The sequence below is a fragment of the Talpa europaea genome (assembly GCF_964194135.1).
Source record: "Talpa europaea genome assembly, chromosome: 12".
In the NCBI taxonomy this organism is placed as follows: Eukaryota; Metazoa; Chordata; class Mammalia; order Eulipotyphla; family Talpidae; genus Talpa; species Talpa europaea.
Genome location: NC_140079.1, coordinates 40,559,810 through 40,582,482, shown reverse-complemented (window position 1 = coordinate 40,582,482; position 22,673 = coordinate 40,559,810). Strand labels below are relative to the sequence as shown.

At 52.4% G+C, this 22,673-nt stretch overlaps 3 protein-coding genes across 5 annotated transcripts; 1 reads left to right on the top strand and 2 right to left on the bottom strand.

The window, feature by feature from the left end:
• Positions 1–1,130: 1,130 nt before the first annotated feature.
• Positions 1,131–5,224, bottom strand: BEST2 (bestrophin 2; the record flags this gene model as incomplete). Its single annotated transcript, XM_084249974.1, has 9 exons — positions 5,006–5,224; positions 4,729–4,823; positions 3,410–3,643; positions 3,175–3,329; positions 2,837–2,914; positions 2,521–2,673; positions 2,366–2,446; positions 2,028–2,182; positions 1,131–1,575 (listed from the first exon to the last, which is right to left on the bottom strand). Exons 1-9 carry the CDS (start codon positions 5,155–5,157, stop codon positions 1,131–1,133), a joined length of 1,548 nt encoding a protein of 515 aa, XP_084106100.1. The 5' UTR covers positions 5,158–5,224.
• Positions 5,225–9,986: 4,762 nt separating this feature from the next.
• GET3 (guided entry of tail-anchored proteins factor 3, ATPase) lies at positions 9,987–17,613 on the bottom strand (the record flags this gene model as incomplete). The annotated part of the gene is made up of 7 exons (XM_084248726.1): positions 9,987–10,284; positions 10,880–11,077; positions 11,172–11,279; positions 11,971–12,121; positions 12,200–12,348; positions 16,535–16,682; positions 17,453–17,613. The coding sequence occupies 7 exons, from the start codon at positions 17,611–17,613 to the stop codon at positions 10,153–10,155; spliced, it is 1,047 nt and encodes a 348-aa protein (XP_084104852.1). The 3' UTR covers positions 9,987–10,152.
• A 1,493-nt stretch (positions 17,614–19,106) lies between these two features.
• On the top strand, positions 19,107–21,826 carry TRIR (telomerase RNA component interacting RNase; the record flags this gene model as incomplete). 3 transcript variants are annotated; one of them, XM_084251107.1, is made up of 3 exons in its annotated part: positions 19,107–19,454; positions 21,342–21,419; positions 21,719–21,826. In XM_084251107.1, the coding sequence occupies 3 exons, from the start codon at positions 19,107–19,109 to the stop codon at positions 21,824–21,826; spliced, it is 534 nt and encodes a 177-aa protein (XP_084107233.1). The 3 variants fall into 3 exon arrangements, with proteins under 3 accessions (XP_084107233.1, XP_084107234.1, XP_084107235.1); XM_084251108.1 differs by lacking the exon at positions 21,342–21,419; XM_084251109.1 differs by lacking the exon at positions 21,719–21,826 and having other exon boundaries at positions 19,107–19,431; positions 21,342–21,418.
• Between the last annotated feature and the right edge of the window lie 847 nt (positions 21,827–22,673).

Sequence of the window (22,673 nt, the reverse complement as noted above, 5' to 3'; positions counted from 1 at the left end):
ATATTGTTCAGGGCCTACTTTAGCTTTTATTCTGAGTTGGGACTCATGAGGGTTGGGACTCATAAGTAAAGGAGCAACATGATCTGGTTCAGGTATTCATTGGTCCCTTTAGCTGCTGTGGGAGAAACAGACTAGTGATGAGAAGGGTTTGTTAGGACTGGAATTAGAAGAACAGTGCATAAGGCAGTAGACCAGGTAAGTGGGTGGCGGGTTTCTGGCCAGGGCGGGAACCCTGAAGGAGTAGGAAATGGTTCGAATCTGGATACAATTTGAAGATTGAGCTGATGGGATTTGCTGCTGGGTTGATGAGAATGGGCTGAAAGAAGAGTTGAAAGCAACACCCAGGTTTTGGCGTCTGGAAGGAAAAAGCTGTGAGAAGATTGGGAGCTGATAGGGAGCTAGTATGGAGCTATGTTATGTTGGTGATGTTTAAGAGATCCCTACATGGAAATGTTGAACAGGCAGTTAGCTTTCTGTGTCTAGAGTCAGGGGAGGAATTCTGGCTGGACTTCTAATGCAGGAGTCCTCAGCATGTAATTAAATTAAGACCTGGAACACAAAAGTGCTATCTGAGAGTGTAAGTACTTGGGACAGATGATCACTTGCAGATTTATAAAGCAAGGCTGGCAGGAAGAAGCTGCCCTCCTGGGGTGGCAGCTGGCACATTAATGAATGAGTAAAACCCTGGCCACTGAAGGGGACATTTCAGAAAGCAGAGTTTGGAAAGAAGTGGGGGGGATCATCAAATAATTTGGAAGAATTCTCAAGTCTTTGCTTTCCATTAAAAGCACTAATATTTTATTGAGCACCTATTATGTACCAAATACTCTGAGGTCATTTTATCTCATCCTCATAACTCAATGAGTAGGCATTCATCTTCATTTTACCAAAAGAATAAAGGCAAGACGCTAATAGAGGCCTCTCAGGCAGTGGGGGATGAGAAGTTGAGCTGCTGATAAAGAACTTTGCAAAGAAGTTGAAAGAATCCCTGGGCCACAGAGTTGCTCCAAAGCTGTGAAGGCAGTGTGCAGGTAGCAGGAACCAGTCAAAAGCTGGCGAGGTGGAGTCCACATGCAGCTTATGCAGACCTGTATCTGCGAGGGTATGTCTTGATTTCCTGTTCTGGGGGGTTATGTGTTCAGGTTAGACTCTTCTTCCTCACCAATGGGGCTGGGCAGCCAGGGTGGAGCTGGTCCCCGGGGTGCGGGCATAGGCACTGTAGTGAAGGGTTCTGCTGAAGTGGGCCCGAAGTTGAGGACAGGAGCAGGTGGCTCTGGTCCCATGGGTGGATCAGGCTCAGGTTCCCGCAGCCCAGAGTCAAGCAGTGGGTCCCCGCAGCCACACTCTGGGGCTGTGCCATCGGGGGCGCCTGTACAGGCACAACTGGCAGTTGTAGAAGAGTCAGACACGCAGCTGTTCTTGCGGCGCAGCAAGGACAGGCGCCTTCCAAGCAGGCCTCCTGAGGTCACATTCGCACCCAACGGCAAGAGGCGCTGCAGGAAGTCACCATGTGCTTCACCCAGCCGCATATCCACACTGTCCAACCGTTGAAATTGCATGTCCTCCTTGGCCAGCCTGCAGAAAGGACCATGGGTCATTGCTGTGGCCTTGCAACACACCCACCACTTTGCCCTATTTATCATAAAAGACCTTGGCCCCTCAACCATGACCCTGACTTTATCTTCTAGCTCTGGCTACATTCAAGCTTAGGCCTCAAAACCTAAGTTTGCCATGGTTCCTTTGATACTGCCTCTGGCCCATTCAACCCACATAGAATTTAGCCCTTAAGTCTGCCCTCAATTAGTGACTTGTTCCCAGACCTTGGTCACTTGGCCAGACCTCACTTGTCTCGATCCCTTATCCCTAGCCTAACTCCCCAGTTCCAGTCCTCATAGACTTTAGGTCTTTCTTAGCTCTGACTCTACAGAGTTTAGCTTTTATCCCTGTCCTGGTCACTTATATTACCATTCAATCAGATATACCCCATAGTGCTGTAAGCCCTGTTCCCAAAGGCCCTGCTGCCTCACGTGATGTCAAAAGTAGAGCCTTGGAAGGAGGGCTGCTGCATCAGAAAGGCAGTGGCTGCTGTGTAGGGGGCACGAGCCTCAGCTGCATCCCAGTACAGGTCCTTCTCCAGCATGGCAAGGTCATCGTACATCTCATCCACAGCTAGCATTGACACCTGTGAACATGAGGGGTGGGGTGACAAAGCACCGGCACCACAGGGTGTACCCCCCAGGTTGGTAGGAATGTCGTGATCAGCAACAGAGCATGGTTCAGGGGCGAGGTCTGGGCAAGCCCTGGTGGGGATGTCACCAGGGCCTCTTTGGGACCCTTGAGAGGGCCACGACAGAGTGAATCTAACCTGAAAGTTGCGGTCTATCAGAAAGTTGGTCTCAAAGTCATCATCGTCCTCTCCGAAGGGGTTGATGAGCTGCTCCGCTACCTAAGTGGGAATGGGGAATTAGGCAGAGCCCTGAGAGCAGCTCTCCTCTGTCTCAGATTCAGAAACCCACGCACCTTCAGCCAGCCAGCGTAGAAAAAAAACTGAAGCAAGGTGAAGATGGGCACACACAGATCGAGGTTGTGGCCACTGTAGCCTTGCGCTGGGTCCAGGAACTGGCGACCAATGAGGCAGGCCAGGAAGTAGCTGTATACTGCAATGGTCACTACCTGGAGGCAGGGCATATTTCCAGGTCAGGTTTCTCCAGGCCTCAGGGAGTCATGGAGAGACCAGAGTGATGGGGTCTCAGCTGGTCTCAGTTTTCCCTTGAGACTAGTGCATGGTCGGGGAGGGCCCTGATGTTTGGTATAAAGGGAGGCAGGACGGAGTTACCTGGGTGTAGACAAGGGGTATGCTGATCCAGTCGTAGTGAAAGAGCATTCCACACTTGCCCCGAAATACAGTCAGCTCCTGGCAGTGGATACAGGTCATGAGCTGTGAGCATGTTTTTCTGAACCCTCCAGGAAAAGCACTTAGTGAGTATACAGCTGGGATAGCTACTACCCTTGAGGGTGTTAGATTTGGGCCTCAGAGATAAATGTGCACCTGGAGACTGCTAGATAAGGGTGTTTGGAATCTGTTTCCTGGGAGGTGTGTGGAGGTCTAACACAACTCCAGATGGGGTACAATTTCCTTGGTATTTTATAGGAATGACCTCCTGGCGGGCCCACCTCCAGTAGTAGCTTAAGGGCACTGTTGTCTCGGATGCGACCCTCACGCCGGGCCTGCGCAGCCAGGTTGGAGAACCAGACACAAGGCACCCAATACTTGTTGTAGGATGAATTCAGGTTTTCGAACTTCTTGCGCTCCTCACGGGTCATAAACCCTGGAAGGGCGAGGTCAGGAGTTATTCGCCCTGTCCTCCATCCTGGCCCCACCCCACTCCGCTTCTGGTGGGAAACTCACCAGCTTCCACCACGTGGTCTATTGTGGGGAAGCGCTTGAAGACTGCTGTGCTGACAGAGCGCAGAATGAGCACGGCAGAGAGTCCTGCGTAGCGCATGAGTGTGCGTCGGTAGAGACGGCCGCGCTCGTCGCGCCCATGCACAGTGCCTGCTACCACACACATGAGTGCATCTGGCAGAGGCATACATAGATACTGGTTCCACCAGCGGTTTACCACCAGAGTCACATAGAAGCCTGCAGGAAAGCCAGGAATGGGGATGCTCAGAGGGGATCTGGATCGTGGGAAGAAACGTGGCATAGGGCCTGTATCAGGGACACTGGGCTGGGTGGTAACCCTGACCACGCAGAACTACTTGGGTTGGGAACTTGGGGGTTCAGCTCCAGAGGTCTGAAAGGTTTTAGCCGGTGGGGTCACCCTGGCTACTTGGGGTCATGTGGGGTGGGGATTGGGATCCTCCTACAGGCCCATGTTAGGGGCATAAAGGCAGGCTGTCACCCTTACCAGAGGGAACCTTACTCTGCTGTGGGCATGGGACCTCATTTCAATCAGAGATTGGGTATCATGTGAGCACTAAGGAGCAGGTCCTGTCAGATAAATGCCCCCAGACTGACTTGAGAGGATGGCATCTTATGGGGTCCCTAGCAGCCCAAGAGATGGAATGGAGGGTGCTAGCAGCCTCATACAGACACAGATGGGAATCCCTACAGTGCTCAATGATAAGCTTGGGTGACGCGGAGCTCTCATTAGGGCACCTCGGAGAGCAAATCCATACCTGGCATGAAGGTAAAATGAGAGTCCATGTGGGCTGAATTTGAGGGAAGATTCTGGGAGGGGCAGGGATAGGGGGTTCTACAATGCATGAATGGAGGCCTCCCTGGTGGTGCATCGGTTTGAGCGCAGCACTGTGAAGCTATCCGCAGCATCTGCAGTTCAAGTTTGATTCCCTGCCAGCCAGGGAGATTCCCACATGGCATGGCGGACCTCTCCTGTTGCGCGGGCTACTCCCCTCAGCAGTGTATTTTGGTTGTCTGCCTGTTCTGCTCCCCACTCTGTCTCTGGTGAATCCTCTCACCCTCCCGCACCTCTGGCCTATACCCCAGCTCTTGTATAAAAAATAAATAAATTTTATTAAAGATTTATTTATTTATGCATACAAGAGCTGGAGTACAGGCCAGAGCTACATAGTGCTGTGCTTAATCCCTTGCGCCACCAGGGAGGCTCAAAAATAAATAAATCTTAAAAAAATTAAATAAAATGCATGAATGGAAATGGTTTTCTCGGATCAGGGGAATGGAGGAACTGAGGAGGGCAAACACACCCAGCACGAAAGAGACCGGGATGAGACTGGCGTACTGATCGCAGTAAATGACGAGTTTCTCGAAGTAGCGCTTCTGATCTTCCGTGAGCACCAAGCTGCGAGGGAGGAGTGGGGGGTCACGAGCGATCACCCCGTCCCAGCTGCGGAACTCTCCTCCCGGGCGGCCCTCCCCGGCGCGGCCGAGACCCCTCCCCTGCTCGGTCTGCCGAGCCGCCCCTCCTTTCTCCTGGACGCGGGTTCCAGGTCAGTTCCCCGCCACACCCTGGGGCAGCCTCACCGATAGGCGGCACTCAGCGCCATGTAGAGCCCGAGGAAACAGAGCAGCTCACGCCACAGAAGTTTGTAGATGCTCCCCCGCCACAGCAGGAGCAGTTGCGAGAAACCGCCGAAGCGCGCGTTTGCTACGCGTGCGGTGTACGTGACCGTCATTGCGGCGCCGGGCGGGTCCCGCCAGAGGATTAGGGCTTGAACCGGACCCAGGCCTGTGGACCGAGGAAAGCGGGGTTGGGAGGCTGCCGACCTGGGGCTTCGGGCCGGGGTAGAGCGATACTGAGCCGGCTCGCCTCGGCGTCCTCTTCCGCGCCCGGGTCACCTGCTCGCTTCGTCTCCTGCCCAGTTTTTCGCCTTCTCCCAGCCTGGCTCAGTCTTGCCCTAGCCCCCAGTTCTTTAATCTCCCTTTTGGGACTCCAGGTCTCAGCGTCCTGTGCCTACTTTCCTCAGGCCTTCTCTACCCCACCTTCAAGACCACCCCCCTTTAGTGGACTCTGCCTACAGCCTTTCCTCTCCCTAAGTGCCTAGAGCCTCAGTTTCTAGGTTCTCAGGGCTCCGGCTACCAACCAACCCAACTCCCTCTCTCAGGTCCCACCTCCAGCCCCCTCACCCCCAGCCGCCCAGTCTCAGCCCATTCTCTGCTCCTGGATGCCCTTCTGAAGCCCTTGAAGACTCGTCCCCAAGCTTCCAGGCTGCTTGCCTCAGGCTGGCTGGCGCCTCTCCTCTGCCTTAGCCTATCCACCACCCCACTTAATTGCCCTGGCTCTGTCCCCTCCGCCTTCTGGACCCACCTTGACTTTTCTTCTGTCCAGTCTTCCAAGCCCTCCACTCCCCACCCTGAGGATCATCTATCCTCAGAATCCCCTGTTTCCCCCCACCCCCCAGCCTGGGTCCTTCTCACCTGGTGACTGGTGCAGGGACACTTGGGGACAGGGACTGGATAGGCGGGTGGCTGCTGCAGTTGGGTGGGGCTGCAGCCAGACCCTGGGCGGGAGGGGGCTGGGGAGTGGGCGTGGGCGGCCTGGCCCTGGCCCGCCCCCCTCAGCTGCTGCCTTAGAACTTTGTTTGGAGAAGCCAGTTTTGTTACCTGGGGCAGGGGGTAGAAATCCACCCTGTCCTCCTTGCTCCTCCCTGTCCCTCTCCCAGTCACTGGGAGGTCCAAGGGATCTTGGACCTAGAGCTCTAGGAGGGGCAGGTAACTTCTTCCCAGTCCCAGACACACACACACACACATTCAGGCTTCCATGAGGCTGGGTCAGTCACTCCACAGTCACCTGTGATCACACAGTCACAAAGATGCACAAAGAAACACATATCATAGATCCAGACACAAATTCAGTTTCCCTCAACACAGCCTCCCACAACCAGAGTCACCCAGACAGCATGCCATACACACTGTCAAAAAAGACTTGCAGGGGGCCTCCCCGGTGGCGCAGCGGTTGAGCGCTGGGTTGCGAAGCTGCCTGCAGTCTCTGCAGCGCTGGTTCTATCCCTGGCTGCTCCCCGGCCACCGGAGGAGGGTCCCACATGGCACGCAGACCTCTCCTGCAGCCCGCTGCTCCCCTCAGCAGTGTACTTCGGTCCTTCTGCCTGCTCTGCTCCCCGCTCTGGCTCTGGTGAATTCTCTCACCCTCCCGCACTTCTGACTGTACCCAGTGCTTGTATAAATAAATAAATAAACAAATCTTTAAAAAAAAAAAAAAAAAAAGACTTGCAGGGCCTCCCTGGTGGTGCAAGGGGTTAAGCACAGCACTGGGAAGCTGTCCACAGCCTCTGCAGTACAAGTTTGATCCCTGGCCAGGGAGCTACCCACGTGGTGCAGCAGACCTCTCCTGTCTCACCCGCTGCTCCCCTCAGCAGTGTATTTCAGTATATCGGCCTGTTTTGCTCCCCATTCTTTTACTGGTGAATCCTTCCCCCCACCCTCGCACGTCTGGCTTGTACCCGGGTTCTTTTTTTTTTTTTTTTAAAGATTCATTCATTTATGCGCACAAGAACTGGGGCACAGGCCAGAAGGTGTGAGGGGTGAGAGGATTCACCAGAGACAGAGTGGGGAACAGAACAGGCAGATCGACTGAAATACACTGCTAAGGGAGCGGTGGGCAAGGCAGGAGAGGTCTGCTACACCATGTGGGTTGCTCCCTGCCTGGAGATCGTACTCGTGCTGCAGTGGCTGTGGGTCACCCCATAGGTTGCATCTTTACCCTTTGCACCACCAGGGAGGCCCTGTACCCTAGTTCTTGTATGCATAAATAAATAAATCTTAAAGACTTCCACACACACCTAGATCTACTCCTCAGCTCCCCAACACATATGCGGATATAAAGTAAATGGACCCTGGGCCTCCCTGGTGGCGCAGCGGTTGAGCGCTGGGTTGCGAAGCTGCTCGCAGCCTCTGCAGCGCCGGTTCAATCCCCAGCTGCTCCCCAGCCACCGGAGAAAGGTCCCACATGGTGCGCAGAACTCTCCTGCCGCCCGCTGCTCCCCTCAGCAGTGTACTTTGGTCCTTCTGCCTGCTCTGCTCCCTGCTCTGGCTCTGGTGAATTCTCTCACCCTCCCGCGCTTCTGACTGTACCCAGTGTTTGTATAAACAAACAAACAAATAAATCTTAAAAATAAATAAATAAATAAATCTTTAAAAAAAAAAAAAAAGTAAATGGACCCTAATCCACACAGTACTCAGCTCTCAGGTGCTCACAGTATGCTCCAAATAACCTCCCAGAAGGACATGGGCAGGGATCCAAGTGTCCTGCATTCCCTCATGATCACACCATGTAAAAAAGACACACATAAGGTTACACACCAGCTAAGCACAGACCCTAGACTGCCACATGGCCACACACCAGATGGGAGGTAGCACACATTTTTACTGACGGTCTCTTCTGTGGTCACATACCAGATGTAGGAACCCCTGTCCCCAACACAGTGGCACATGGTCCTGGTGGTCCCTTAGACTATCAATATTGTAGACACTCATGTAACAGTGATCACTCCCCAAAAGTCCCACAGACTCAAAGGGTCACATCCAGGCAGCGTCATGCCTGTAACCCTTTGTGAAACTCACCTGCATTTGCACCTCAACACATCAGACACCTACCCTTCACTTCCCCTCCCTGCCATGAAAACCTAAGTTTGGGAACACATAACTTTGTTTCTACATTTGTCATGGATGCGTGACAAATACTCCTACACACACACACACCCCTTTAAAGGGGACACTTCCAGTGTGGCAAAAAAGCCAACTTCAAATGGCGCAGACTGGAGTGGGAGGACATGAGGCTCAGGTTTCCAGTCCTGAAGTACCCTGGGGTGCTCCTAAGCCCCTCAAGTCCATCAGGTGTCCTAGGAAGTTTCATGGCTCCCCACAGCCACGCCCAGAAGCCCTACCATCAAGGACGCTGTGTTCCTAGCCAAGCAGATGTCCGCCCCGCCCGGGGTAATTAGGAACCGGCCCAGGCTGGCCACCCTCTGACCTGCGCCTCCGCTATCCAGCTGCTGGACAGCTCATAAAAGGGGAGAGAGGTTGGTGCCACTAGGGGAGGGGACAGGTTGATGGGCCTTTATCCTGACCATCAGCCCCCACTTCCTAGAATGATTTCTCACTTTTACTGAAACTAGCCTCTATCCCAGCTTGCACATGTCAGCACATACTTCTGACTGTTGGACCTCTGCTGTGCTAGGGCTGGATGCCCGTGTTAGTTCACATGATTAATAATTGTAACATGCCTTGGCAAGGATGTGCCTAGTGCTATTGTAAAGTTGTCAGATATTTCATCTCATTGAGTCCCTACAAGCAGGAGTGTTGTTATTCCTACCACCCGGGTAGGGAAACTGAGGCTTAGATGACACAGCCATGCTCATGACATGGCTGGGATGTGAACCCAGTTTGTGTTGGAGTCTTGGGCTGGCCACAGGCTACACATCTGAATTTGTTTACAAGCACCACCCCAATGTGCCCACACCTGCTTGTGCACACCCAGCAGTCAAGTGGGGGGACACGTTTAGGCTCGTGGCTGAGTTCCCCCTTACACACACACCCTGGCACGCCCAAACTGGGTGTGCTAGGATGTCTGAACACTTCCTGACTCATGTATGTCCTCACGCACTCCTCTGTCCCCCTCAGCCAGCACTGGCATGGCTCTTGCTAACACTCAGGTTCAAGGCTTCTCCTGGGTCTCTCAAGTGGGGATGATTGTCGCTATGCAGACAACAGCAGAGAGGAGTGAAGAGGGGAGCTGGCTGGCTAGGTACCTTCTTGGCTGGACTATCAGGTAAATTTGTGCCGCGGTTCTGTGAATGGCCATACTTATCTCCATTTTAGGGATGAGGGGGCTGAACCTCAGACAGCAGCAAACATGATACAGACCAATTGGGGAGACAGCTCTAGAGGTGGCATGTGACTCCAAAGACCCCTCTAACCTGAGTTCTTTGCCATCCTGCTCCTCAGTCAGCCCCCATGTTGCAGCCCTGTGCTGGGAGTGGCCGATGTCATCCATGGGAGGCAGGAATTGGGGATGGGGGTGGGGTGTAGATTGTTAATCCCCAGTCTGGCAGGCCCAGCCTCTGCCCAGGGCGCCCACTAATTCCCAAACCAAACAGCAGGTAGTGCTGGGCTGACTGCTTACCTAATCCGCTCCCCATCAGCCAAGGGCTGGCCAAGGGGCCTTCTGGTTCCCACGTTCCCAGCCTTGAAGCAAGTGGGTAGGTGCCCCTTCTACTCCAGGCTTTACAGCCCCCATAGGGACACCCCTACCCATAAAGAGCTAAAAAAGGCATCTCCTTACTGAGAAACCCTCCTTCCAAAATTCTTACAATAAACATACATCTATTAGGTTTTTGTTGCAACCATGCCCCTCCATATTTGATGTCTTTATGCAGTGTACAACCTGTGCAACTGTTCATGAAGGTGCTGATCCCAATCCCTCCATTCAACATCACAGTGGTTTAAGATCATTTTATTGAAAGGTGAGAGGCGAGGAGAGGTGGGGAGGCAGCTACAGCCCCCATGAGCCCCACCAGGGGGAACAGACACCCTCCCTGCCGCCCACCCCTCAAGTGGCTCCCCCTGTACTAAGGGGGGAATTTGTGCAAACTCTGCCCCGGGATGGGGTGGAGGGTAGGTGTGAAATGGTAGGGGCTGGGGCTGGAGGTGTACTACTGGGAACTGGGGGGCTTGTAGGGCTCCAGGAGGAGGGCAGAGAAGGTATTGACCTTGTCTGCCCCCCGTACTTCGTGGGGCAGCAGCGGCAGCTTTACAATGTGGAAGTCTTCATACAGGTCCTCCATCTGTGGCCGGGCAGAAGGCAGCAGTCAGGGGGTCATAAGGCAGGTACAGGATATGGGTGGATGGAAAGGGTCATGGCTGGGGGCCTCCCAAGAGGGTCATGGCTGGGGGTCTCCCAGAGTCAGGGAGAGATTATGGGGGAAGGGTTCACAGGGTCACAAGTGAGTTCAGTATAAGGTTAAAGATCACTAGGCTTGGCCTCCCACAGGCCAGAATTAGGGTGAAGGATCTGAAGTGGGGGAGAACAGGGGCCGGGGATGAGGGTTGGAAGACGTGGATTTTTTTCAATAAACAGTCGGTCCTCCATATCTATGGGTTGTACATTCATGGATCAAGAGGATGCCAGTGGGTTGAGTTTGCATCCTTCTGCAGATGCTAAACCCATGGAGACTCAACTATAAGGCACTTGAGCATCTTCAAATTTTGGTATCCGTGGGATTCCTGAAACTAATCCTGACTACAATCGTAGTTAAGGTTTTTTTTGGGGGGATTTCAAGTTTTGGGGGGAATTTTCAATTGTGGGGATTAGTAATGCCTTGCCTGGGCTAGGCCAGGTCCAAGTTCCAGGGTCAGAAGGTGTAAGGCAGACTTGTGTACCTGGTCCAGGTACTTGGCCTGGATCTTGTGGCGGGCCTCACACATCTTGCAGGGCTTCTCGGGGTCAGGGAAGACGAGTTGGTTGACAATGATGTTGTGTGTGTCGATCTTGCACTTGGCCAGCTCCTGGATCAGTCGCTCTGTCTCATACAGGGACAGGAATTCAGCGATGCAAACACAAATGAAGGTTGTTTGCTCCTGCAGGGTGTCAGAGAGGATGGTAAGGGGAAATTCCTGCCTGCCCTGTCCCCATGCTTGGAGCTTCTTACAGCCTACCTGGACCAAAACTCACCGGGTCCTTGAATTGCTCGCTGACGGACCGGATGACTGGCAACGTCTCCTCCAGCTTGGAGGCCAATTGATCTGCATTCATGTCCCCTAAGCCTAGCATGTTGCACATCTGTGGGGAGGACATGGGAGGGCTCAAAGCTTCCCTGTGGCTTATCACATCCCCTGGGTGTCCAGTGATACCTCCCCCCAACACCTCCCAGTGGTTAAAGGCATGGGCCCTGGAGCTGACCCCTCGTCCTAGTTCTGCCATTTCCAGGGAACTGTGGTCAAAAGTTTCTGTTTCTCCAAGTGTAGACTATAATTCCAAGAGCTGTCATGCAAGAAAACTGACACAGGTAATAACTTCAAAGCAGTGCCTGGTACAGTGTTCAAATGTACTACCAAGGAACACATGCCTATAGGGGGACCACACACACCAAGGGGGTGGTGGTGGTATGCAGATGTGTAGGAGCACTGGGACTGTCATGTTGTAACATTAAGAATAACCTATGGAGGCACCTAATGATCTACATTTGATAAGGAATGTGAGGCCCAGAGAGGTGAAGTGACTTACTTGGGGGTCACAGAAGACCTCAAGTTGTGTCAAACCAGAGTAAGAACATTTGAACCTAGACATCTGGCTCTGGAATATGTGCTTTTTGGCTTTATCCTGGACACTGAGTCCTGTGGGTAAGAGTGTAGTCCCTCCATAGAGAACCACCCTACCCACTGGGAAATGCTGAGAAGGGGTGTGTGAGAAAGCCCTGGGGTGGAGTAGGCAGAGATATGGGGGCCCACTGCAACTCAGGGGCCCTGCCTGCCTGTGAGATGAAGGGGCTGATCTGGTTCTTGATCTGCATGAGGCGGCCGAGGCCCCGCTCAACGATTGTGGGGAAGTTGAGCAGCCGCAACGTGTGGCCTGTGGGAGCCGTGTCAAACACCACCACTGAGAAGTTCATGCCCTTCACCAGCCTGTAGGGAGATGGGGGTCAAGGTCACTCTTCCACTAGAACCCACCCTCCAGTCCCAACCCCAACAGCCAGGCCTGACCTCATGACCTCCGCATAGCTCATGGCTTCATCGATGCCCGGGAAGGCGCTCATGGCTTCCTGCATCATCTTCTTGCCCATGCTCAGCATGTTGTCCTCCTCGAAGAACTCATCAGGTAGTTCAGCCACACCGAGGCTGGGATCAATCTCCTGGTGCCAAGGAATGGAGACTCAGGATGTGGCTGCTGCCAGGGTTTTCCTACTTGGGTGCAGGGCATCACAGGGGACATCCCGGAGGTACCATGTCCTTCCCTCTGGCATGTAAGATTTTGTGGGGGGGTACAAATGGCTAAACCAAATGAGAAACTGCAAATGGTGACCAGAGTCCCCAGAGGGAAGCCCAAACCCACTGCCGGGCCTTTTCACTGGCTGTTCCCCACCTGGGTCCCTGACTTCTTGCTGATCATTCCTCTAACATGAGTCTTCCCTCATCACTCTAATAATGCAAACCAACACCCTTGCTCCCTTCTCTTCTCCTTTACATCCAGCCATCTCACATCCTACAGGCCTTATAGGCATACCTCATTGTAGTGTGCTTTGCAGATAATGCGTTTTTACAGCACCAGAAAGATTATGACTTGCTGAAGGCTCAGAGATGGTGAGCATTTTTAAACATATGTATTGGACCTCCCTGGTGGCACAAGGGGTTGAGACACAGCCTTTGAAGCTACCCACAGCCACTGCAGGATGAATTCAATCCCGACCAGGGAGGAGACCCACATGGTGCAGCAGACCTCTCCCGTCTCACCCACTGCTCCCCTCAGCAGTGTATTTCAGTCGGTCTGCCTGTTCTGTTCCCTACTCTGTCTCTGGTGAATCCTCTTACCCCCCACACCTCTGGCCTGTACCCCAGCTCTTGTATGCATAAATAAACAAATCTTTTTTAAAAAAAGGAATGACAAAAAAGTATTGCTTTTTTCAGACAATGGTTTTACATGTAATAGATTAAATATAGTATAAACATACTTTGATATACCTTAGAAATGAAAAAACTCATGTGACTTGCCTTATTGTGACAAGTGCTTTACTGAAGTGGCCTGGAATGCAGTATCTCCTAGGTTTGCCTCTATTTATAATGTTTATCATGTATCTCCCTAACCAGAATGATGGTCTCACAAGGGCAGGGTTTTTTCTGTCTTGTTCACTGCTGTGTTCCCATTACCTGGAGGTGGCTGGCACACAGTAGGTCTATAACATGCACATGGAATTCACCAGTAGATGACCATCCTTGGGGTCCCTGGTCAGCCCTGAATTCAGGTTCTCCCACTATGTCTCCTTCCCATGTAACCTTTTTTTTTGCTATCAAAAAAAATTTTTTTTTAAATTTATTTTTGTGTAGAAGAACTGTGGTGTAGGCCAGAGGTGCAGGGGTTGGGGGATGAGAGGATTCACCAGAGACAGAGTGGGGAGTAGAACAGGAGGCTCGACTAAAATACACTGCTGAGGGGAGCAGGGGGGTGAGACAGGAGAAGTCTGCTGCACTATATGTGGGTTAGTTCCCTGGCCGGTGATCAAACTCAGGCTGCAGAGGTGACAGTGCTGAGACTTAACCCCTAGGGCCCCATGTAACCTCCTCTTGGTGACTTCATGAGTACAACCCCAACTTGCTGGCCTCAGAGGTCATTCCCTGTAGGAAGCTTGCCTACCATCGCTCCCCAGTTTCAGTCTGGCTGGGTTATTCCTAGCTATTGGGTCACTTGGCCTGGCCTCCATACCTTTTGTCTATTATTCCAAAGCTCTTTGAGCCCCCTCATTTCCTCACACTGCTCCTTTTCACTGTCCCTCTTGGTCAGCACTCTTCTCCATCTCAGGAGTTTGCCTCTGCAAACACTCCCTCTTCCCTCTGTGGATGGCAAAGTCCCTACCCTGGTTATTCCCAGCCCTTTGCTATAGCTGCATTATGATTAAGATCAGGGAAACATACCCAGTGACAAACACCTCGATCCCCAGTCCTTATCACAAATCTCCAATAGGCCCTCAACAACCCAGACAATCCACCCTTGGAAGTGTTTATGTTATTTCTTCTCCTCCCTCAAAATTTCTGTCCTAATCACGCCTTGCTTTTGTGTGTGTATGTGTGTGTGCAGAAGAACTGGGGTGTAAGCCAGACATGCGGGGGGCGGAGAGGATTCACTAGCGACAGAGTGGGGAGCAGAACAGGGGGATTGACTGAAACACACTGACAAGGAGAGCAGTGGGCGAGATAGGAGAAGTCTGCTGCGCTATGTGTGAGTTAGCTCCCTGGCCGGCGATGGAACTCAGGCTGTTGCAGTGAAAGCTCTGAGACTTAACCCCTAGGCCACCAGGGAGGCTCCCATCTCTCACTTTCTGCTGAGCACTGTCCCTCGCTTGTGCCTCAGCAAAGAAAGAGAAGCCACTGCTGTCAACACCCCCTTCTTTCCCCAGGAGATACCCCCACTCTCCACCATCTTCCCTCCGAATTCCTAGTCCTGGTAGAACCCAAGTTCTGGGTCTGTGCACTGGATGGAGCTCATGCCTGCCTGAGATTTGTCCTGAATCAGTATCCTTGCTGCCTCCTGCACCATTAGCTGTCCCACCCCGAAGAAGCATTTGTATCAATAAACAATATGCTCTAGCATCTCCATTCTCAAAATGCCCTCCTTAACACCCCCTCACATTTTCCTCCAGCAATAGCCCTGTTTCTTATCCCCCATAATGGTGATCACTGTTGCCTCCTTGGCTCACTCACATTTGACTTTTGCAACTACTCCCAGGGTGGTCTTTCTAAAACTGATGTGCTTGCTGGAGCCCATAGCCCATGACCTCTTCCTGACTAAACTGTCTTTGTTCTGGAGCTCAGGAACACATACTCTCTGGCTTTCCTTCTATCTCAGCATTGGCTCCTTCACTAGGGCCCCTGCTGGACCCAAAATGTTGATGTACTCTTGGGTCATTTCTGGAACTCTCTGTTCAATCATACTCAGCTCTACTCACACAGCGTTAAATACCATCCTATGACAACCCAAAATCAACACCAACTCTACCTGAGCTCCAGGCTCACATAATTAAGACACTCCTGATGTCTCCACTTGAATGTCTAGTAGGCATTTTAGATTCACAATTCTTTTTTTTTTTTTAAGTTTTTATTTTTATTTATTTTATTTTATTATTATTTTTTTTAATAGAGGCATGTTTTTATTTATTTGTTTGTCTGTTTGTTTATACATGCACTGGGTACAGTCAGAAGCGCAGGAGGGTGAGAGAATTCACCAGAGCCAGAGCGGGGAGCAGAGCAGGCAGAAGGACCGAAGTACACCGCTGAGGGGAGCAGCAGGCAGCAGGAGAGGTCTGCGCGCCATGTGGGACCCTCCTCCGGTGGCCGGGGAGCAGCCGGGGAGCAGCCGGGGATCGAACCGGCGCCGCAGAGGCTGCAGGCAGCTTCGCAACCCAGCGCTCAACTGCTGCGCCACCGGGGAGGCCCTAGATTCACAATTCTTGATCTGTCATTTCTAATTCTACTCTACTCTTAGTTCTCTCCATGGCAGCTGCTCAGGGAACAAACTATGAGATATACTTAATTCATTTCTCACTTATTACAACCAAGCAGTCACATTGCTTTACATCCAAAATATATCCATGTCTGGCCATCCAGCCACTTTGCTCCCAACATTCTGCCCCTACACGAGTTTAGGCTGCCATTATCTTTCTGGTTATTGCCCTTGTTTTCTTGCTTCCATTTTTGACTTACAATCTCTACATGGCAGCTAGAGGATCTTTTTAAAACATGCTTAAAAACTTGGGGCCTCCCTGGTGGTGCAAGGGGTTAAGATGTAGCAATATGAAGCCATTGTAGCCACTGCAGCATGAGTTTGATCCCCGGCCAGGGAAGTGACCCATATGGTGCAGTAGACCTCTTGTCTTCTTGCCCGCTGCTCCCCTCAGCAGTGTATTTTAGTACATCTGCCTGTTCTGCTCCCTACTCTGTCTCTGGTGAATCCTCTCACCCCTGCATCTCTGGCCTGCATCCCAGCTCTTGTATGCATAAGTAAATAAATCTTAAAAAGAAAAAAACAAAACTTCTCATTAAGCTTGGAATCAATGATAAATGACTCTCAGTAGCTTGCATGGTCCTACTTGAGTCACATAGCTCTTGACATGAGCCTCCTTTCCTCTTGATCACTAAGTTTTGGTGACTTTGGCTTCCTTTTTGCTTTGAAAACATAGCTCACTTCTGGGTATGTTGGGAAAGGGATGAAAGTGGAGAGACAAGATGTAGAATGGGCAGGGCATAATGGCTGATGGTGAGTGTTCACAGGAAAGGGGTCTTTGAAAGGGGACTTTGCCAGAATGGAGAGCTGAGTCTTAGTCCACTCACCATGGCGAAGAGGTTGTCATAGCCTTTGACCTTGGTAGGCACCTTGGAGAACTTCTGGTCAAAAGCATCTGAGATGTTGTGGGCTGGGTCTGTGGAGATGATAAGAACACTCTCCCGCCCCTTAGATAGCTGGACTGCTAGGCTGCAGCTGGGTAAGGAAAAGGTTAAAAGGGGAGAGAGGGGTGAGATTCTGTTCCCTAGGACTGCAAGGGGCCCAGGAGCAGGAGACTAGGATCAGTAGGGCCTTGAGAGGAGATTATAGGTGATTACTGAGCAAGTCTCAATCCCTGCAGAGGGACCCTTTCAGACCTCACCTACGGACTCTTCTAGCTGACTAGACTGGTATGATTCAGCTGATTGAGTTGATCTGGCCTGAAGCTTCTTTGTTCTTTTGCTGGGCAGAGGGGTCTAGTTGTGCAGTCAGCATGGCTTGATCTTGTGCTCCCTTCCTCAATGCTAAGTCCAACGTGCACGATAATTTGCCCGGGGATCCTTCACCCTCCTCCCAGTTGGTTGGGACAGTCTGATAAAGTGCCCTCTCCTCCGCTTCCACCCCCACCCCGACGCCTGACATCGAATGGCAAGGTTCAAAGACTAGGATAGTTTGCTTCGTTGCCCCTCCCCCTAATCTGAGCACTGTATGGACCAGCTGCTTGGGAAATCTCAGTGCCCCTCTCCCCTCAAAGCTGGATTCACTGTGGTTCGTCCCTGGAGCCCCAATGGAGATAGTCCAAATGGATTGTGCCGGGCCTGCATTCAGGAGGTCTCTTCCACTTGTTCCATGTAACTTCCGGAGAGTATAGCCCGGGAGACCTGGACTCAATCCTCTTGCCCAGTTCTGGGTGGAAGAGCCGGTTCCTGACCTCCCCTTCGCCCGGTGGTACATCCCACCCGTCTTCCCACTCTCAGCCTACTTACCTGCAGGTGGTCTTGCCAACGCCACCCTTGCCCCCGACAAAAATCCATTTAAGGCTGCGCTGCTCGATGATGTTGCTAAGCGTGGGCTCCAGCGGCTCCACATCAGGTGCATCCTCGAACTCCTCTGCCTCAACCCCCCACCCGGCCACCCCAGCCGCCATCTTGGAACCGGCTCACATGATCCAGCGGAGCACACCATACAAAACACCTACAGGGGAGATTCCCTATCACATCCCCATCAAGGGTAGAAGCCTGGATTAATTTCTCCGTGGTCTGACTTTTAGATGGTAATAGAGCTATATTTCCAATGTCACCCCCTTTTGAGGTTCACCTTGTGGATCTCTTGTCTATATATTTTCAATGACTCCCCCTGCCTAATTAACAAATTGGTACGTTCCAGGATACTCCCCTTCACGGATTGGGCCCTAAGTCTTGCAGCATTCCTTGCATTGGCTACATCTTTTCTACTTTCACCAATCACTCTCACGTTCGGGTAGCCGCCAACCTCTCCTTAGCAACCAGCCAAACACCCGGTCCATGCCCTTTTTTTGAAAACACATCGGAGGGTCCTCCCTGGACAGACTCCCTAGGCTCCACATCGTGTCGATTATTTTCTTCCACTTTAAACTGGGTCCCTATATCGCCTCAGGGTTCTGTTATCCAACTGGCTGTGAACCACCTGTCTCTTAAGGAAAACCAGTCAGAGACGAATGGATTAATTAGCTGGTGACAGTTTCCTGGGCGGCCAGTAGTTTAGAAGGCAGAACGACTCCAGTTGGGAGCAAGTTCTACAAATCCTCGTCCAGTGCATCCTGAAGCCCTGCATAGGGTAGTAATTACACTCGCAACCCGCTTCTTGTCATAGAAGGGACTCTATTTCTGAAATCCTTCTTGTACTTTACTTATTGTTGAAGGGGAAACTCCAATTCGGCGAATTTCCTGTTTGAATCTCTGCCCTGGGCAGGAATGTAAGCTGGGACGTAGTACGCCCTTGGCGGACACTTTTTACCTTAAACGGGAGCTCCATCCTAGGAATTCCTCGAGCTTCATTTGACTAATCCAGTCCATTAAATAATACCGTTATTTTCAGACGAGGACCCCAATTTCACGGAGCAATTGTGTCCCCATTTCTAAATGAGACTCCATCCCAGTGCCGGGTACCCAATCCAGAAATACCTCCATTTCTAGGCGAAAGACCTAAACTAGATACACCCTCTAGCTCTAGTTAGGGACTTAGGTTCCGGGGTATCAGCTGAACACACAGCTTCAGATGGGGTCTCACAGAGATTATCTGTAGTGTCGAAGGGGATTCTAGTCCCAGAAAGCTAATGCGCCTTCAGTCCCAGGCTCCGGAGAGATAGTCCCAGGCCCAGATGTCCCCTCCTAGTCCCGGGAAGACTTTAAGTAAAGTAGGCCCAAATCTAGCAGCGCTATAAAAAAAATCCGTGGGGCGGGGCGCAGGTCCACCACCACACCAGCCATTCCGCGGTGATAACTCCTTTGCCGCGTTTCTCCAGGCCCCGCCCCCACTGCCGACGCTAGCGGACCAGACTGCTCCTCCCGGCATGCATTGCCCGGAACCAGGCAAGTCCGGCGCCAAGCGCCGGGCCGGAACGGCCTTCCCGGAGTCCTTTGCGCGGCACCTGGTGACAAAATGGCTGCCCGAGGGAGACGGGCGGAGCCTCCGGGTCGGGAGGCGCCGGGCCCTGCGGGCGGCGGCGGCGGCAGCGGGAGTCGATGGGCTGAGTCGGGCCCCGGTACGTCGCCCGAGAGCGGGGATGATGAAGTGTCGGGAGCGGGCTCGAGCCCGGTGTCGGGCGGCGTGAACTTGTTCGCCAACGACGGCAGCTTCCTGGAGCTGTTCAAGCGGAAGATGGAGGAGGAGCAGCGGCAGCGGCAGGAAGAGCCGCCCCCGGGCCCGCCGCGACCTGACCAGCCGGCCGCCGCAGCGGGCCCCGGGGATCCGAAGAGGAAGGGCGGCCCGGGCCCCACGCTCAGCTTCGTAAGGAGCCGCGGGGGTGGGGGCGGGCGCCAGGGCCTGCCGTGGCTGGGGGAATCGGGGCTCGAGAAAGGATCGGGATCCAGATTCACCCTCCCGTCCGCATGAAGGGTCCGTTTGGATTACCCGCTGAAGATGCGGAATCAGAATTCCTGACGAGAGGTCTGGGGGCGGAGGTGGGGATCCTCAGAGCCTACCCTCGGGAACCGAGGAATTGCATTGGTAACAGAGCCCCGGGATGGGGATACCAAGATACCAGGATTCTTGTGTGGGTGGTAAGCCTAACTTTGGATACTGGAATCGTCTCTCAGTATGGGTAAGGAGGCAAATTCAGGTCTGGATTCTGAATCGCTTACTGAGTGATCTTATGAGAAGTGATGACTTCTTAAGTTTCATTCGTCCGGTGTTCATTTACTGAGCACCTTACTATTGTGCTAGCATGTACTAGGTGCTGGATGTGCCGCGGTGTACATGACAGACAAGATTTTGGAGCGTCTGGGGTGTCCTACCCCTATTTTCGCTATTTGTAAAAACGGACATATCACATCTGATGTGATGAGGATTCAGAGATGCAATCCTGGAAAAATGGTTATTAGCAGGAGGCCTGCCTTATGGAAGGGACTAAGCTAATAGTTCTCAATTGGTGACAATCACCTAACCCCCACCTTTGGCAAAACCTGTAGATATATTTAATTGTCAGAACAGGGGGAAGTATGATACTGATATCTATGAGTAGAGATGTTATCCTACAAAACACAGGAGATAGGGAGGGTTCATGGAGTACGGGGGAGGATGTTGGGGGGGAGGTAAAACGCCTCTCCCAGCAAAGAATGTTCCAGCTCAAAATGTCATTAGTGTGAGATGGAGAAATTCTAGGCTTAACAATTGGCACCTATATTGATGTTCAGCTCTGCGCTTTCTTTGGTGTTAAGATCAAGTCCCTGTGGTTTGGAGAAAACAGTGGTGAATTGAGAACCGATAAGGCGTCAAATTTCCTGGTGTGTTAAAAATGAGTGAGAATAGCCCCACCCTCTCAGATCACTTAATGCCTGGTTTTGGGATAGAGATGAGATGTTGGTGAAGCTTGTTGAAGCCCTGGACACAGGAAATCCTAGGTCAGTAGACAAAGATGGATGAGTGTGTGTAAATCCATAGTAAAATTTCTGTTGGAGGAAGGAGAAGTGTTGAGTTTTATCGGCTGGTGTGAGGCCTGGGGGTGGAGATCCAGTGCCCCCTTGGTAGGTGGGAGTAGCAGTAATTGTCACTGCCTTTTGCATTGTTCATCAAGAGGCTGTTTAGGGAGCATCCTCAAAGAGGCCAGGTTAGATGCAGGGGACACAGTGTCTTTGGTGGTTAATTGAGGGTGCTGCTCTGTGGCTTAGAGCTACTTGACCCCCAAGTCCAGCTCCAGTGTTTGCTGCTACCATGACTGAGGGTAAAGGACCTTGCCTTCTCAAATACTGTTTCCTCATCTATAAAAGAAAGTGAAAGTCGATGATACATCCAAAGCACTTGGCACAGGGCATGGCATACAGTAAGTGCTCAATAAAGGGAGCTGTTGCTGCCTGTATGGTTCCTTCTAGGAAGGGTGAGGCTTTGGCATGGAGAGTGAGGTCAGAGCTGCTGGTCCCCACCCATGTAGGGATTTTTCTTGTTTTCTGGGAGGGCATCCCGGGGCCCAAGGACTGCCTGGGCAAAGTGGGCCCAGGGCAGGTGCTAAGAGTTGCATGTGCTCCTCTCTGATTGCTGCGCAGGTCGGCCGGCTGGCGGAGCTGGGCGTGGCGTCAGGACGGGCCACCAGGCCGGGCTAGGAAGGTGTAGTGGGCCTCAGCGCCGCCAAGGGCGGGCCCGACTCCTGTAACCGTTGCAGTCTTCTGTCCCTTCACCCAGGTGGGCAAGCGCAGAGGCGGGAACAAGCTAGCCCTCAAGACGGGAATAGTAGCCAAGAAGCAGAAGACGGAGGATGAGGTGAGCAGGCCGGGTATGGGGGGCCATCCCTTATAACCTCTGTGTCTGACCATCTAGCCCTGCCCCTCCCTGTCCAGCATCCAGGCCTTGGATGGGTGTACTGGGTGGGATAGGAGGGCTTTCAACAGCTTCCCAGGTAACTTGACCTTAATATGTTGATCTCAAACCCATGACCTTCAGGGTGACACTGGGGTGGGTCAGCTGTCTCTGGACAGTACTGACCCAGGCTCCTGGCCTCCTTGACATACCCTTCCCAACCACCTGTGTCTTTCCTCCCCCTCTCCCCCAACCTGCCACAGGTATTAACAAGTAAAGGTGATGCGTGGGCCAAGTACATGGCAGAGGTGAAAAAGTACAAAGCCCACCAGTGCGGCGATGATGATAAAACTCGGCCCCTGGTAAAATGACCCCCTTCCCCTGCCAGCCCACGGCCTGGGACTCTCTGCGATGTACATAACTATTTAATGCAGCGGCAGCGGAGGCGGCGGCGGCGGCAGCGGCAGCCTTCCCCCGCAAGGACTTATACACAGAAGGAAACTGAGATGCTTTTCGCAGCCGCGGACAATTCTCCAGGACTCTTTTTTACCTGAGCACTTGCCTCCTGAGACTTCATAGAACAGTGGTTTACTGTCCCTTACTTTCCCACCTCTTTACTCTCTCTGGCTCTTTTCTTTCTGTCTTCCTATTCTCACCCTCCCCTCCCCTCAGCCATCACTTCTGGGAAGTAAAGAACTTGACTTAGTGCTGGAGATGTGTGCTTGGTTTGTTTCTTTGTTCGATCCAGCCTGAGCCCGCCCCATTTGCTGGTACCACATCCATCAAAGCCTGAGGTTGGCCTAGTGAGGAGGTTTTGGAGGCCTGGGGACAGGGGCACATTCTCTCCTGTGGAGGTCCTCAAGCCCCATCTTTCTTCACCCTTGACTACAGCTCCCTGTTTCTCCTCATGTTTAGTTTCTCTTCACAGTCCCATTTTGACTGGGCCAAAACAACACACCCTGTTCCCTCAGCAGAAACTTACTGAGAAACTGCTCTGTGCCCAGGCTGTTGTAGGGCCTAGGGCCACAGCAGCAGAACAGGCCAGGCCCCCTGCCCTGGTAAAAGGAGTCGGACACAAAAGATGGAATGCTATTTTGGGAGGTGACTACTAGGAAGTACAGGATAGAGGGGCTATGGAGAGGAGGGTTTCTTTCACTGACATCTGATCAGTCTTAAGGGAGGTAGACTAAAGAAAGGTGTGAAGGTAACCTGGCCCTA